Here is a 15,803-nt window from a genome sequence, read left to right as displayed (position 1 = left end):
TACAGAACATAGCCTCCCCCCAGGTTTTGTCTGTTGACAGCATCTTGCTGTAACTTCATAAAAGTTAGCTTAGCTTGAGGTTAATACAAACGTATCTGCAAAGTACTAAGAGGACATGAAACCTCTTCAGATTCACTGTACTAAGTGGGTGAGTGAGAAAGGATACAAGATATTCATGTTGAATTTCTATTGAAGGAGAATCCCCATAGCATGTCTATCCTGCTAGAGAGAAGAGAATTCCCTTAATGTCAGCAGAAGCAATGGTAGTCTGGCCTTTCCATCTTTAAAATTCACTCTTAAGACTCCTTGTGTGCCATTAGTTCTGATATTGAAATATAAGTATGTACTTTATGGGTTTAAAAAAGTGCTTCTGCTCCCTGAATAGTTTCTCTCAAACTTCTCTGTGTCTCCTCCTGTGTTTTTTAAACAGGATGCTGAGAGAATGGTAGCTTGCAGTTTAGGTTAGCCTGACAGGTTAAAAGCAAATGCATAATCATAGATTTGCCAACAGAAACTTTAGCTCAGGTACTATATTTCGGCTGAAATAATTTGGACACACTCTTGACACAAGACTGCAAATCCTACTTGTTCTTTGCTATATTCACAACAAGCCAAGTGCTGCAGTTGACCCTTAGACCGCGATGTCTTCCCAGTGTGCGGCTGCTCTCTTCTCCTCTCAGTTCACCACTGTTTTTCACACCAGGCACCTCCTGTCATGGCGTATCCTGCCACAACGCCAACGGGAATGATGGGCTACGGGATGGTGAGTGGAATTCCTGCAACTCAAGTGGGATGCTTTAGATTCGATTGCTTATAGTTTGGTAGCAGTTGTTTTTCTGAACTGCTTATCTGAAGACTAAATTTCCACTCCTATTGCTTTATTCTTCAGCAAATCATTAAATCCTGGTTTTCTGAACTACTTCAGTGGGTTTTGTCTAAAATTGAAGTCTGCCCTTTAATACCTCACTTAGTTTTTCATAAACTTCTTAAAACGTAGTGGCTTTATTGGTGTAGAAACAGGTGTATTGTAGAAATAAGCGTATCATGGAGCTAGGTGCAGCGTGTGAGCACAGACAGCTACATTCACAACAGGAATGTTTTACCAGTGAAGTGAAACCTTCCTTAAATACTTGCTCCCAACCTCAGCAGAAGTTCTTTGTAATGATCAGTGCTACAGAACTGTAAGTTTGTGATGTGATGTGGTACTGGTTGAGGTTGAATCTTAGTGACACACCAGCACTGGAAGGCTTTTGACATAGACCTGACCTCACTGCTTGTTGTTTTTAAAAGTTGTTCAAGTTTTTGTACTTACCTCAGATTTTAGATTGTTTCTGAAATGATTTGCCTCAACTCTTCCTTCTTAGTGTGGGTTTGATGTAGCACAGCTTTGCTGGGTGAATTAAAGGGAGAGAACTGCCTTAGAACAGTTACGCTGTTACACAGCTCACAGATTAGTATCATATAAAAATAAGCTAAATGTTTCATCATGTAATCAAATTAATAATTGTAGACACTCAGTAAGCAAACTGTGAAAGTAGCCAGCTGTGTTCTTGAGGCTCTTCTGAGAGAGGATCATATTCCCCCCGTCCATCCATGAAGTCCTGTAGTGTGGTGGTGTTCAAAGTCATCATGGTTAAACTGCCAATGGTGTAGATGCAGAGTTGTTCTACTCAGCTTTGCGTTGATGGTGCTGTAAGGATTTTCTTAGTTAGTTTGATTCAGCAGCTGGGGAAGCCTTCCAGTACCTAAAGGGGCTACAAGAAAGCTGGAGAGGGGCTTTGTACATAAAATAATCTTGCATGGTTTGTAAGGCAGCTTTCATTGTGGGGTTTAAAGGTAGGAGTACCGGGATTAGTCAAGGAAAAGCTGCTGGGAATGGAGATTCCTTCAGTAGGACTGCTGCTGGGTATCAGCCCAAGCCTGAGGGGGCTGCCAAAAGCAGTGCCAGAGATGGGCAGTTACATTAAATAAACCCTGACTTCTAAGACCATTAATATGGTTTAAACTCTTCCTTTGGCTCAGCCGGAGTGTCAGTAACACTTTAGACTAGGACCGCATAATGACTTTGTGTTAATTGCACAGGGAGTTCTCAACTCCCAGTTTCTCTTAAGCTCAGCTCTGGATAGGTGTCTAAATCTGTTCTTGTGCTTTCAGAGGCAGGCAGGGAAGCGCTTCCAACCTCAGTTTGGGAGCAAGAGCACCAGCACAAATGCTTGTGCTTAAAAAAGTACTTTAGCGTTTCAGATCTTTGCGGCAAGAGATGAAATGGGCTCAGTTGCTATTGAGAGTGTTCCTTGAAAAGGCTCTAATGTTCCCTAAAGCAACCTTTATTTGCACAATATTGTACAAAGGGCTTCCTGATTGCATCTATCAAATCTGAGCAAGGCTTCTCACCCATGTACCATTTTCCTTTCTCTCCTTAAACCACAGAATATAATACTTGTGATGTGTTAATGCTGTGTGTGATTTGATGCTGTCTGGATCTCTTGTAGCCATCGCAGATGGGAGGCATACCAGTAATGACACAGCCAACTTTAATATACAGTCAACCAGTCATGAGACCACCAAACCCCTTTGGCCCTGTCCCAGGAGCACAGGTGTGTATATCCAAGGTCAATGGTGCCATATTGGAACAAACTGCAGCTGGATCAGCTCCTTTAAAAGTGTTTTAATGTTTTCTTGTGTTGGATGGATGTGTCGCACAAGCCCAGGATGTGAGGATTGCTGCCTCGGTCATATCTTCAGGTTGGCAGCATCAAGTGTGTCTTACAGAAGCAGAGGAGAGGGGTTTAAGGCACTGTTTTTGTGGGAATGTGACTGAGGTTATCCTCAACTCTTTACTAAGAGGACAGTTAACGTCTGTAGTGTTTGCTGAAGACAAGTTTGTTCCCCAAAGTTACGTTCTGTGCTGCTTTACCTCTAAGTGTGTGAGATTGTGGTATTGCAGCTTTTTCCTAAGCATGCCTACAAGGGTGCTGGAGAGGGACGCTTCATCAGCGACTGTAGTGATAGAACAAGGGGTGATGGGTTTAAGCTGAAACAGGGGAAGTTCAGGTTAGATATAAGGAAGAAGTTCTTCCCTGTGAGGGTGCTGAGGCGCTGGCACAGGTTGCCAAGAGAAGTGGTAAATGCTCCATCCCTGGCAGTGTTCAAGGCCAGGTTGGACACAGGGGCTTGGAGCAACCTGCTCTAGTGGAAGGTGTCCCTGCCCGTGGCAGGGGGCTGGAACTGGATGAGCTTTAAAGGCCTCTGCAACCCAAACCAGTCTGGGCTGTAGGATTCTGTGTGTACCACTGTTCTTCAGCCTATTACACTTAAAAGTGTTAGATTATAAAGTAACCAAGTCTGGCAGGAGCTGTAAACTTCTTTTAAGTGTAAGCTTCATGCTTATATTACAGCATTTCTCAGGGGACAAACAGGGTGTATGTAGCCTTTTGGGTCTATGAATGTTAGAGATGGGCTTGAAAAGATCATGAAACTTCAACCAAACACCTCAGTGGGAGGTGGATGGCACGTTCATCTGGTTTTAACCACTGAGTTCTCCAGAGGTCTTTGTGTTCCTCCATGGTTTTGTAGAGACAGTATTTGCAGCACAGGGAAAGATGCTCAATAGCTATAGCAACCTCTTTAGCCTTTCCTTGCTAAGTGTTATGTTTAAGTGGAGCGTTCCTTAAATTGCCTGCTTTGCTGCTTCTCGTGTTGTGAATAGACTCACTTCCTCATGTACTGGAATGAAGGAGTGTCCTGAAGGGTTCTTCTGACCATTGAGGAGAACTGACTTCATCAATACTGGAGTTAAATATGTGCCTTTTTTTTGCTTGTTTATCAAACTTCTGTCACTGGGAGGTTTCTGTCTGAACTCACAGTTTTTAACTCAGTTGCCATCTCTAAAGAGTGTTTTGAAGTAGAAAAAAACATTTAATAAAGGGAGAAGAAGGGATGGACGACTTCAAACACCTTCATAGGGTTTCCAGAAAGTACCGAGAGCATTAAGGCTTTTTGTGTCTGTGAGCTGCAGTTAGAGGCAGAGTGTAGCTGGCAGGTGGAACTGCAGTGTGAATAGCATGGGTTTTACTTACCAGCCAGATGTTTCTCAGTCAAAGTTCAAGCTACACCATGATTCTAATAGAAAACAATGTAATATATTGAGTCTGTATTTTGATCTTCCTATAAAGAGCTCAGTCTTTAAAGGTGACTGTTTAAAAACACGTGTATAACGTTAGGTATGCATTGGGCTGTGTATGGTGTTTGGTTCTAGAGTTTGGAGGGGAGAGAATTCAACAGTAGGTTGGAAGGGAAAAGAGCCTCAAACATCGTCCAGTGCCTGAATCTGATCCTTTAACAGGAGAGGCTGTGCTGTGTGCTGCAGTAGGCAGTGTGGACATTGTCTGCCTTAAAATACAGCCTTGTGGATAGATCATTTTCTTAATATTCTTACTTTATAAAGGCTTTATCTGAAAGGGAAGTTGTTGGAGTTCTTCAGCTAGAAATACAGTTCCCTGTTAACTTTCTCTTGGGCTTCTGAGAGATGCTTTGCACGTTCACTGCCACTTAAGTGAATTGGTATCTTTCACATGGGTTTTATGTTATTTCAAGGGGGAGAGAGAGTGTTTATGACTCTTAAATAAAAAGCAAGTTAATCTTCAAGGATTTTTTCTATAGCTCCCAAAAAAAATCATATTTGAAGTGATCCTTTAAAACCAAAACTAAATAATAACCTGCATGCCTGCCTGAGTCAGACACAGGTCGGTGGGTCTGAGGAGCCAGGCGAGGCCTTTCTGCTTCACTGGATGTTGTAGGGCTTGGTGTAGGTTGAATCCCAGCCACTGTCATAACAGGGGAAAGAGGAATTAGTCACAAGTGAGGTGTGCAGAGCTGTATTTATGGTGCTTATCTCACAGTTTGGCTCCAGTGAGAATTAATTTGATAGAAACACACCCGTTGAATCAGCATTTGCTGCGTGACCGAGCAGGGCTCTCCCCGAGACACACAGTCTGCGCCGCTCACAGGCGCTGAGCTCTCAGACCTCTGATATCCTTAAAGCAACCTCAGTGAAACAAAGGCTGCTTGTGGGAGCTGCCTCCCCATATGTGGCAGAGATGATGTGTACTAATATCTATTTAGTATCACCTAGTAGTATTGGAGAAGAGAAGGCTCCGGGGAGAGCTTAGAGCAGCTCCCAGTGCCTAAAGGGGCTACAAGAAACCTGGAGAGGTGCTTTGGACAAGGGCCTGTAGGGACAGGACAAGGGGAATGGCTTTAACCTGCCAGAGGGGAGATTGAGATGAGCTCTGAGGCAGAAGCTCTTCCCTGTGAGGGTGCTGAGGCGCTGGCACAGGGTGCCCAGAGAAGCTGTGGCTGCCCCATCCCTGGCAGTGTTCAAGGCCAGGTTGGACACAGGGGCTTGGAGCAACCTGCTCTAGTAGAAGGTGTCCCTGCCTATGACAGGAGGTTGGAACTAGATGAGCTTTAAAGTCCCTTCCAACCCAAACCATTCTGTATTTATTTACTATTACGTTATTCTGCTATTATGTTATTAAGGTTATTTACTAACATATAGCCACAAGCGGAATTACAGCACTATTACATGAAATTTTCTGTATGCTGACTCTTGAGAGTCTTTGAGAGCATATTTGTCTGTTTAGAATCACGGAATCAACCAGGTTGGAAAAGACCTTTAAGACCATCAAGTCCAACCATTCCCCAGCACTGCCAAGGCCACCACTAACCCATGGCACTGAGGGCCTCAGCTAGACAGTTTGTGAACACTTCCAGGGACGGTGACTCCAGCACTGCCCTGGGCAGCCTGTTCCAATGCCTGAGCACCCTTTGGGGAAGGAATTGTTCCTCATCTCCATCTAAACCTGCCCTGGTGCAGCTTGAGGCTGTTTCCTCTTGTCCTGTCACTTGTTACTTGGGAGAGGAGACTGACCCCACTTCACTACAACCTCCTTTCAGGCAGTTGCAGAGAGCGATAAGGTCCCCCCTGAGCCTTCTCTTCTCCAGACTAAACCCCCCCAGGTCCCTCAGCCGTTCCTCATCACACTTGTGCTCCAGGCCCTGCACCAGCTCCGTTGCCCTTCTCTGGCCCCGCTCCAGCACCTCAGTCTCTCCTGTAGTGAGGGGCCCAGCACTGGACACAGGATTCAAGATGCAGCCTCACCAGTGCCCAGTGCAGGGGGAATACCGGTTTAGGTTTAGTTCCTGCTCTTGTTTTGCCAGAAATATAGATAGGAAAATAAAGAAGTAAAAATGTGTGTTCCTGGGGTAAGTAAACAAACCTTAAAGAACAGATAATGGTTATCTGGAAGTACATAGTTCAAACTGCCACATGGATCTCTCTGAATACCATTATTCTAATCCAAGTTTTGTCCATGGTGTTTTCTGACTGTCAAAAACTATAACTGTTTTTCGTATTCACACTTAAAGCACCAGATTGTATCACTTACCTCTAGTCTGCTGACAGTTCTTGGTTGCTGCCTGCAGTAAAGAAACTAGAAAGTGTTTGAAAGCTTTATGACAAATGCAAAGGTGTTGCCAGAAAATCATCTTGCCACGTTGTGTTGTGTTGGGAACTCCTCCTGCTTTGTGCCCAGACTGGCAAAATGGGCAGCCCAGCGTTGTCCAGTTTCTCTATAAGTCCAACTGACATTCCTGACTTGATACTCTTAGGGGTTTGTCTTAAATGTACTTGTCCTTCCTCTAGACATTTTGCTTCTCTTTCAAGTGTTCTGTTTACACGCTTGCAACTTCATTTCTAACTGGTGCTATCAAAGTGGGGGGAGTTTGGTGTTTTTAAGGGCAAAATAGTTTGAAATAATTCAGGATGAGACTGGAGCAGTTGCTGCTTTGGAAACGTGGGTGCAGGAGACACTTCATAGAAACTGGTGTGTGCCTTTTTCCTTTGAAACCACTTACCTTGATGTGGCTCAGTATTTCTCACTTGAGAGAGAAAATAAGTTTTCATCTTGATCAAATAGCAAAAGATTCCTCTCTGCAGTGTATTATATCGCGCTGCCCACAGCAGTGAGAGTGGTCGGAGTGGTTTTAGCTGGTGGGGGATGAGTGTGCCTGTATGTGAGGAAGGAACAGGCTGAGCCTATGGTCCAACCAAGGTTAAACAGCAGCTGGAATGATGGCGGATGTGGTACAGCACAGCCAGTGCAGAGTATTTCAGACAAGCCAGATCTGAATGCTGTCATACAGCTCATGGGAATGCAACTGCCTGTTGGAAGCCTGAGTAGCATCATGCACATGCTTCAGTGTTCACCACCACCACAACCACACTGGCTAGTACAGACTGGTGCAATACTGACACATCGTGCCTTAAGTGTTACATATTCTGCTCTGGTTACCCCAAAAGGACCCAGCCCTGGGAGGGGAGGCATTTGGGTAAAGAAAAGTGTAAGATTTAACATAGAATAAAGAAATTACTCAGCCTCCTGCCAGCATCTGTGTGAATGGAAGCCCGCAGCTGCTACCATCACTGAGTTGTACAGGGAAGGCAGTAGGAGAGATCACCTGGTGATGCTGAGGAAGAGGTGGATGTGCCAATGAGTAAGTTGGTTTTGGAGGGGGGTTTGGTTTTGGTGGGTTTTTTGGCTGCTGTTTGGTTGGTTTGGGTTTTTTGAAACTGGAAGAACAGGGTATGAGGTTCAGGACACACTTATGCCAGAGACTCTGCAGGTGCTCCTTTTTGGCACATTAATCCTAAAACAGCCTAACAGACTTGTTTAATGAGGAACCAGTATCCAGGTAATGATGGGAACCAGCACCTATGGATGGTGTGGCTCTGTCCTGCTGCGACTCCGGGGAGCCTTTGGCTTGGTTGGAAGCAGTGAGAAGTGCTGACTGCTCTTGGAGGGGAGGCCGAGCTTTGGGTCTGATCCAGTAGAGGACATTGCACTTCAGATCACACAAGTGCCAGGCGTGAGGAGGCTGAATCTGCAGCTCTGGATGTGTTAGTACTAGAGAAAGTATTGCTGGTGCTGCTGGTTTAAATGCTTCTCCTTAGAAACTAAGGGAGGTTCTGGTTTTCACATACGTCTTTCCTGGATTCTGGATAGATGTAGGAAACTAATTGTATTTTGCATGATTATTTTTAGGTCTTTTTAATAATTAGAGTATTCTTGTTAAGATATGTATTTACTGTAAAAGACTGTGTCTTGTCTGAATCTGGCTGTGGCACGTTGGAAGCAGCATTGTCAAGTTGTTTTCCCAGTATTTAACCTGAACAGGCTTCCTGAAATTCCCCCCCTGTTTCTGGCTACACGCTAATGTTGCACAATGATAGAGCTCTAAACCTACCAGTCTTCCACACTGCTTTCAAACCGGGACATCCCTTTGCACTCAATATCAATTGGAGATTCACCACCTCAATTTACCAGGACTTTTAATATGTGACTTCGAGCCACTTGACCACGAAGAGGAAGAATGTGTCATGAACTGGAGTGGCAGCAGGTACGTCCTGCTCAGGGCATGGCGCTGCAGGACTTCATCGTGTGGTCTGGCTCAACTCCTGGAGAGTGGTGGGGTATGTGAGCTATGGCTTTCCAAAGGGAAGAACTGAGTTTAAAAGGGGAACTTCTGACATGCTGAAACTGCTTCTCAAGCACTTCCCATTCTGTCTCATGACTCCTTCCATAAGCTGTTTATGGGGATTGGATCCGAGTGCCCATTGGGAGTGAGGTTTGGGGAGGGAGGGAAAGATTCTGACCCAGAGAGGGAGGATCATGAAAGAACTACTCCTCACCTGTTTGAGGTAGATGTTAACGTGAAAGATTTAAATGGGCAAAGTCTGTATTTACACTGTGGGCACTTGTGCAAGCAGTTCCCATAAGCATGTTCCCCGTCATGCACAGGCTGGCAGATGTTCTGTGTTTCCAAAGAAAGAACATCTTCATGTAATGATTTTTGCAGTGGGTATGAAGTACAAGTAAGTGCTGTGGTTAGTGACTGGAGAGGGCCATGAGATGCTGCAAGGGCTGGAGCAGCTCTGCTCTGGAGCCAGGCTGAGAGAGCTGGGCTGGGTCAGCCTGGAGAAGAGAAGGCTCCTGAAGGGGAGACCTTAGAGCAGCTCCAGTGCCTAAAGGGGCTACAAGAAGCCTGGAGAGGGGCTTTGGACAAGGCCAAGGGGAATGGCTTTAACCTGCCAGAGGGGAGATTGAGATGAGCGCTTGAGCAGAAGTTCTTCCCTGTGAGGGTGCTGAGGCGCTGGCACAGGGTGCCCAGAGAAGCTGTGGCTGCCCCATCCCTGGCAGTGTTCAAGGCCAGGTTGGACACAGGGGCTTGGAGCAACCTGCTCTAGTAGAAGGTGTCCCTGCCTGTGGCAGGGGGTTGGAACTGGATGAGCTTTAAGGTCCCTGTTTCCTCTGGAGAAGGCATCTGGAAAGCTGCCTTGCCACGGCTGGACCTGCAGCCTCCTCTCTCCCTGGCAGGACTTGCCTTTGCCATTCACCAGAGTCAGCCTTCATGTCTTGTATCCTCTTGTGAAGAAAGCCACAGTGGAAGCACGGGGTTACCTATTGCTTTGGCAAACACCCAATAGAAGTTTCCTTTCCAGAGGGTCACATCCAGCTTGTTTCTGCATTACACCAACCACTGAAGAGGCATTTTGTGTTTTCCATGTGACCAAACACCTTGCTTTAAGAGTTGATTTCTGCCAAGTTTGCCTCTAAACCTCCCCTTGTCCTCTCATTACACGTTCAGCTTTCATATTCTGTCATTCTGAGACCTTTTTTCTTTTTCTTTCCCTTTCTCTGTCGTCTTTCCTACTAGCTGTCTGCAGCATCCAGCCCTTCCAGTCAGAGTCCTCACAGAGCCTCAGGAAAGGATCCCTTTGCAGAGCTCTCTCTCCAGGATTTCTTGTAGAACAACTTAGGTATTGTCCGTTATTCTGGGGAGATGCTGGTTTTTGGTGATATAAAACAAAACTTCAAAGTTCTCATTCAAGTTTTCTTACCACGACTAGAACTGGTTCTGAAGAAAAAGAAGTCATGTTGAGTTGGAAGCACTGTGGAAGTGACTTAGAAGCTCAATGTACTTACCTGCAGTGATTTAAAGGCCCCATCAAGTCATTTTGCTTCAGTCCTTTGGAAATAAAGCTTGATTGTTCCCTTCTGAAGTGCAGAGCCAGCTCACATGGTCCTTGTTGCAGTTAGGGAACAGGAACTGGCACTCCCTAGTATTGACCATGAAGAAAACGTTTAGGCTTCAGGGTCAGCAGCAAATACCATCTGCTCGTGCCCTTCCCCAGGCTGCTTGACCAGAGAGTTGACTTTATGCAGGAGAAGGTGCTCGTGGTGTGCAAGGGTTGAGTTTTGTACAGATGTGCACTGGAGTTCTGTTTTATCACTAAGGGGCAGGTGATAATTAAGTACTAGAGTGAAACCATGGAAAGATTCAAGGCTGTGTAAAGGAAGAGTAGGCTTCATTGCAGGCAGCATCTGCTTTTCTTTGTGCCCTTCCTCTGGTTCAGCCTGAAAAATGACCTTGGATGCTCTTCATCACGATGTTGACCTGTGTTATGCTGCCACTGGTGACAGTGTTGTGTGGATCAGCGAGGACTTTTGTTGTTGGACAAGGGACCTAACCCAGATGTTCCACAGGGTGGTGTAGCTGGAAAAACATCCCAATGGCTTTTGGTTGTCTTCTGGCCCCGATCTTGTGAAATGTCTGTTTCTGTCCACAACTCCAGCTCCTGGGGTAGCTTGGGTGTTCTTGCTTGGGCAACAATGGCACTGCTTGAAGAACACATGGGTTTCTAGTGAAGTCTTCTTCTGTCGGATGTTAACACGAGGGTTTTTCATCTTTCCAGATCCAGTTTATGTAACTGTGTTAGACGGAAGAGAAAGGAACGTTTCCAAAAAGATGTGCTCACCAGTAAACCCCCACTTCCAGGAAAAAAACAGTGAACTTCAGTCTCTCCAACTCTCCTCCTCCATTCAGTGATGCGGTGAAATGATGAAGAGCAATGAAGGAACCTGGGACGACTCCGTAAGGAAACATCACTATCCAGAGCCACGAATTGCCATCCGTTCAGCCGTCAGAGCTGGTTTTTGTCCCGGTGACTGGCACCTCAGTACTCTCGGTTTCCAGTAGCATCCGTAAGCGGTAACACACGAAGAGAAGCCTCGATTCTGAGAAACTGGGATTGGTGTTTGGGAATGCTGTCTGGAATGGGGATGTGTCCTTTACTGTAACAAGACTTGGGGCAGGGGAGGCTCAAATCCTAACTCTTAATTCTGCAGTTCCCTTTTCTTCAGTCCTCACACACGTAGGCACAGCAGTAATGGAAATTAACTTTTTTAAACAAGTCTATATTCAGTTTGCAGTAGACACTCCTTATGTATTATTGTTTGTATTTATTTATGATTATCAATTTAACATTAATATTGTATCAAAACAAAAAACCTCCCCCAAACCTCCTTCTGGAAATGAGTATGGATGTATACAGTATGTCTGATTTTTTTTCTCCACCAAGAATGAATCTGATTCAGAACGCTTTTCACACAGAGCACTAAATACTGTTTAAGGTCTGAATCTAATGAATTCTCAGCGTAAGTGGGAATTAGGGAAGAGCTGTAAAACCACGTTAATCCTGATAGTCAATTCCGTGCCTCGGATCTTTGCAAGGGAACAGTTACCTGCCTAGGAGAAGCACTACATTTTTAATTCAGCATTAGTGCATCGGGAAGGAACTTTATTGCTTTGTGCTTGGCATGTCATTATTTTTACATTTGACATTATAAGGCCTTTCCAAAATGAATGTGAGGAATTGCTTTCACTTTATGACTTCCCTTCTTTTCCGTAATAAAAAGGTGGTGTGTGTTTGGGGATGGGGGAGAAGCCTTTTCATTTGGCAAGTGCCATGTTTCTGATCATGTACCTTTTAAAAGCTAAAAACACCAAGGGGGGAAGCAGCTTCCTTACACGTGTCTAGTGGGTGTTTAGTTAAGGAAGAATTAAAGCCGCACTGTTGATCGGTGCTCTCTGTAAATACACCAGAACTTCGGGGTGGAGTTTGGGGCCTTCAGAAGGACGGTCCAGGAGGTGAAAGCAATTCTGTACATGAGTTGAGCATACTTGCTGCATTGTCTCTGCAGATTCTATTTTTGTTTAAGATATTAAAACTGTATGTTAGCAAAACTGGGTGGATTTTCCAATAAAATGCAGCTTCCACACAACTTTTGTTACGGTATGAAAGTCTGAGGTGCTTCTTTTCTTTATTTGCTGCTTGAAAATGTGCACTGATAACTGCTTTGTTTACTTAATAAAATACCAAATGTATTTGACATGTGCATATTGTGTTACAGGAAGGGCAGCGCTGCGAGGCTGCGGATGACCTGATCCACACAACACCTTCCCAGCACCGTGGTAGCAGACGGCCTTAGCTCCACTGTAGTGAGTGGTCTCCTTAAGAGCCCGGTTCCTTACTGCATCTGCTGTATCACCACCTTCTAGTTTCTCCAGAATATTCATGGCAGTAAACTCATGCTGTTTGTAACAGAGCAAGAAGCATAAATATGCCCCAAATAATTATGTAGGTATCTTCCAACAGAAGGTGAAGATGCTGGAGAAGCTTTAGGTGGTTTGCCGAGGCCATCGTTGGCAATGAGACACTAGTTATTGTCACAGAGAGATGTGACAGAATTGGGACTTCCCTCTTCTCAGCTGCCTGAGGCTTGTCCTGAAGGATGTGCATTGTGACATAGAATCATAGAATGGTTTGGGTTGGAAAGGACCTTAAGATCATCTAGTTCCAACCCCCTGCCATGGGCAGGCACACATCACCCTACACCATGTCAGCAGAGTTAAAGTCTTTCTAAAAGCATGAATAAAATCCCCTGAACATGCCGTGATGCACGTGCCCAGACTGGGGAGTTTCATACACAGGTCACTGCACTCTTCCTGCAGCTGAGGCGCTCGCTGTGGGACTGTCCCACCAGAGCACAGACTCCTCTTAGTTTTGGCTTGCACTCAGAATGTCAAAAATGGGAGTTGTCTGATTTGAGGGTCAGCTGGAGAAAAGGTGTCTCTGTGTCCTCTTAAGTACACAGGGCAGAGCTTGTGTGAAAGATGAAGGTTAGATCTTTCTCCTCCTCCTCCACAGCCTGGTGTGACAGGTTATGGTAAAAACAGACCAACCTTGTCACCTTCTTGGTCTGTGATGCTCCCATGCGGTGGTTTCAACCTCTCCCTTGAGGTGACTGGCTGTGGACAGATCTGCTTGCTTAGTTCTTGGATGGTCTTGATCCCTTGGCCTTGCTCTGTGGAGCCTTGAGGTCACAAATCATGTGGGTGCCGAAAGTCCCCAACAACCCAAACCATGTCTTCTTCAGGGATGATGGATCCATCCATTGCCCATCCCTGCTTGCTCACAGTTGCTCTGTGTTCTGTACACAGCTGCCGTGCAGGTGAAGCTTTGCTGATAAACCTTACTCCTGGTTTACTCTTCAGGAACAAACTGGCTTGACAATTTTCCTGAGGAAAATTCCCCATCCCATTTACTTTGTTCCTCATCAGCATGTTTGCTTTTTCAGTAGCGCTGGATGAATGCTCGGCTGTAGCTCCCAGACTGGTTCCTTTTGGATTATTGGCCATTTTGAATCAGGGAGGTTGTGAAAACCTGGTTCTCCTCCAGACTGAGTTTAGACTCTACTTAATGTAGAAGAGCAAAAACCTCGGGCTGGGAAAGCTTGGAGTGCTTTGTTAGAGGGACGTGGTTCCTCTTAAAGCTTTGTAAAGGGAACTAGTCTGTCAGAATAGCTAATCCGAGAATAGTATAATGAAAACAACAGGATTTACCTCCTGAGAGAATTACTCTTGCCTGAAGAGCTGGTAATTTCATGGGTTTTCGAAAGGCCCAAGTGTAGAATCTTCATCTGAAGGCACATCTCAGTTCTGCTGCTGCTTCTGTTCTTTGTTCCAAAGTCACAAAGAGAACTGTAGCTCAGGAAACGTTTAAAACCTGCCTTTACCAAGAGGAAGGGCTGAGGTGCTGCCCTGCAGCTCTTGTTACACAAACTGCCTTTTCCCAGAGCCTGACATGAGTTTTGTAGTGACACAAATGAATTACAGCTGGAGGGCTGTGACACCGAGATAAAGACTGAAAAGTGAGAATGAAGTGCCAAAAACCACTGGGAAAGAGTAAATGCTGATGGAGGTGGAAGATTGACAAGATAACGTGAGGGGTAGTGAAGTAACGTGCCAAATGCAGAGGACAAAGCATCAATGGCAGCGTGTGTAAATCACACAAGAGCTTCCTCCTTGGCCTCTTGGCAACCTTTTGCCTTGATCTTTGCAGCTCACTTGTGCTGTGGCAGAGAGAGCAGAAAGTCTTGATGTTTCTTGATGAATTTGCCCACCAAGAAGTATCTTTGAGTTTCCCAATGTTTGTTTTCTCCATGTTCAGACAGGAACAGGCTATGTCCCGGCCACGTCAGGAGAAGGAGGGAGAAGGAGACAACCTAGAGCAGGTTTACCTGAAGGTACAACCTTGCTGCCACCCGCTTGGCACCCTGTTGTATCTGAAGGCTGAGTAAATACTATGTCCATCTCGCCTATGGGAGATGTCTTGCCCAAGATAACAAACCATAGAATCAACTAGATTGGAAAAGACCTTTAAGATCATCGAGTCCAAATCAGTCGATGCGTTGAGTAAAACACATTTCTATTCTTCTCTGCTGAGGACATTTCCTGAGGGAAAGATCAAAAGCCTTGGAAGAACCAGCTGGCTCCCTTACAAGTCCTGTTTGAGAGCTGATAACGGTGCTGAAAAGCTGTTGGATGCAAGCACGTGGCTCTGGGTATCCGGCAGCTGCGCTGTGGGAGCAGAGCTGGGTCTTGTGTTTGTTTTAATGGTGTGGATCTTGGTGGTAACTGCTCAACTTTCTCCTACCAGCTACAGTAAGTGCCCAAGTGCTGCTTTTCTAGAAAAGCATTATTTGATATTGGTTTATATTTGTTTATGGGTTTTTATAGCTCTTTAATCACTAAAAGTGAGGAAAAGATCCAGCACTGTGTCAAGTCCCAGTTTTCCATGGCTCAGTGGAGATGTGTGATGGGCCATAAAGAATCATAGAATGGTTTGGGTTGGAAGGGAGCTTAAAGCTCATCCAGTTCCAATCCCCTGCCATGGGCAGGGACACCTTCCACTAGAGCAGGTTGCTCCAAGCCCTGTCCTGGCGTTGAAGTGGATAGATGGGAACGGTTGTTGGCATCTTGTTACCGTGTCACATCCTAAAACAACTCCATGTTTGGGCTAATGTGCTGAACACGAGCTCTGAAGTGTTGTATTACAGAGAAACATCCGTGCTTTTACAGTCCACGTAAAATCCAAGGGCAAGTCTTTTTCAGAGGAACATCCAGTTACAAAACATCAGTGGTTTGAGACACTAATACCATTAGATTCCCTGTTCCTTGCTTGTCACTGCAGTGTAACTTTACAGTCCATTACCTTCTGCCTTGACCTTATTCTGGCAAACTCCTTTCAGCCCACAGGAGCAGAGTGTTTAATAACTTCTCTCTCAGAAAGCAGGCAAACAAGAACAAATGTTGCAGAACAAGTCTCCTACCCTCATTTCCCAAAACATGCGGGTCTGAACCTGTGGAACATTTGCCTTGTTGTATAACCTGGTGGTAGCAGAGGCTGCAAACCTCTCAACAACCAGACCAAAAGTTAAGTAACCAACATTGTTCAGCCTGGAGAAGAGAGGGCTCCAGGGAGACCTTAGAGTAACTTCCAGTGCTTAAAAGGGCTACAAGAAACCTGGAGAGGGGCTTTTTACAAGAGCCTGTAGGGA

General features: G+C 45.3%; 1 protein-coding gene across 14 annotated transcripts in view; it reads left to right on the top strand.

Annotated features, from left to right (window-relative positions):
- The window catches only part of PICALM (phosphatidylinositol binding clathrin assembly protein), a 71,425-nt gene extending 59,137 nt beyond the window's left edge, over positions 1-12,288 (top strand). For 7 of the 14 annotated variants that reach the window (XM_030475281.1, XM_030475269.1, XM_030475248.1 and 4 more), the window contains 4 exons: positions 704-763; positions 2,493-2,597; positions 9,778-9,880; positions 10,817-12,288. In XM_030475281.1, the coding sequence (XP_030331141.1) occupies positions 704-763; positions 2,493-2,597; positions 9,778-9,870 (258 nt within the window). In that variant the 3' untranslated portion in view covers positions 9,871-9,880; positions 10,817-12,288. The remainder of the gene's footprint in view (positions 1-703; positions 764-2,492; positions 2,598-9,777; positions 9,881-10,816) is intronic. The other 7 variants (XM_030475260.1, XM_030475255.1, XM_030475297.1 and 4 more) reach the window with 4 other exon arrangements.
- The last annotated feature ends 3,515 nt before the right edge of the window (positions 12,289-15,803 follow it).

Source organism: Strigops habroptila, chromosome 2 (genome assembly GCF_004027225.2).
Source record: "Strigops habroptila isolate Jane chromosome 2, bStrHab1.2.pri, whole genome shotgun sequence".
In the NCBI taxonomy this organism is placed as follows: Eukaryota; Metazoa; Chordata; class Aves; order Psittaciformes; family Psittacidae; genus Strigops; species Strigops habroptila.
Note: the sequence above shows the minus strand (reverse complement) of the source record. Positions and strands in the feature narration are given on the sequence as shown.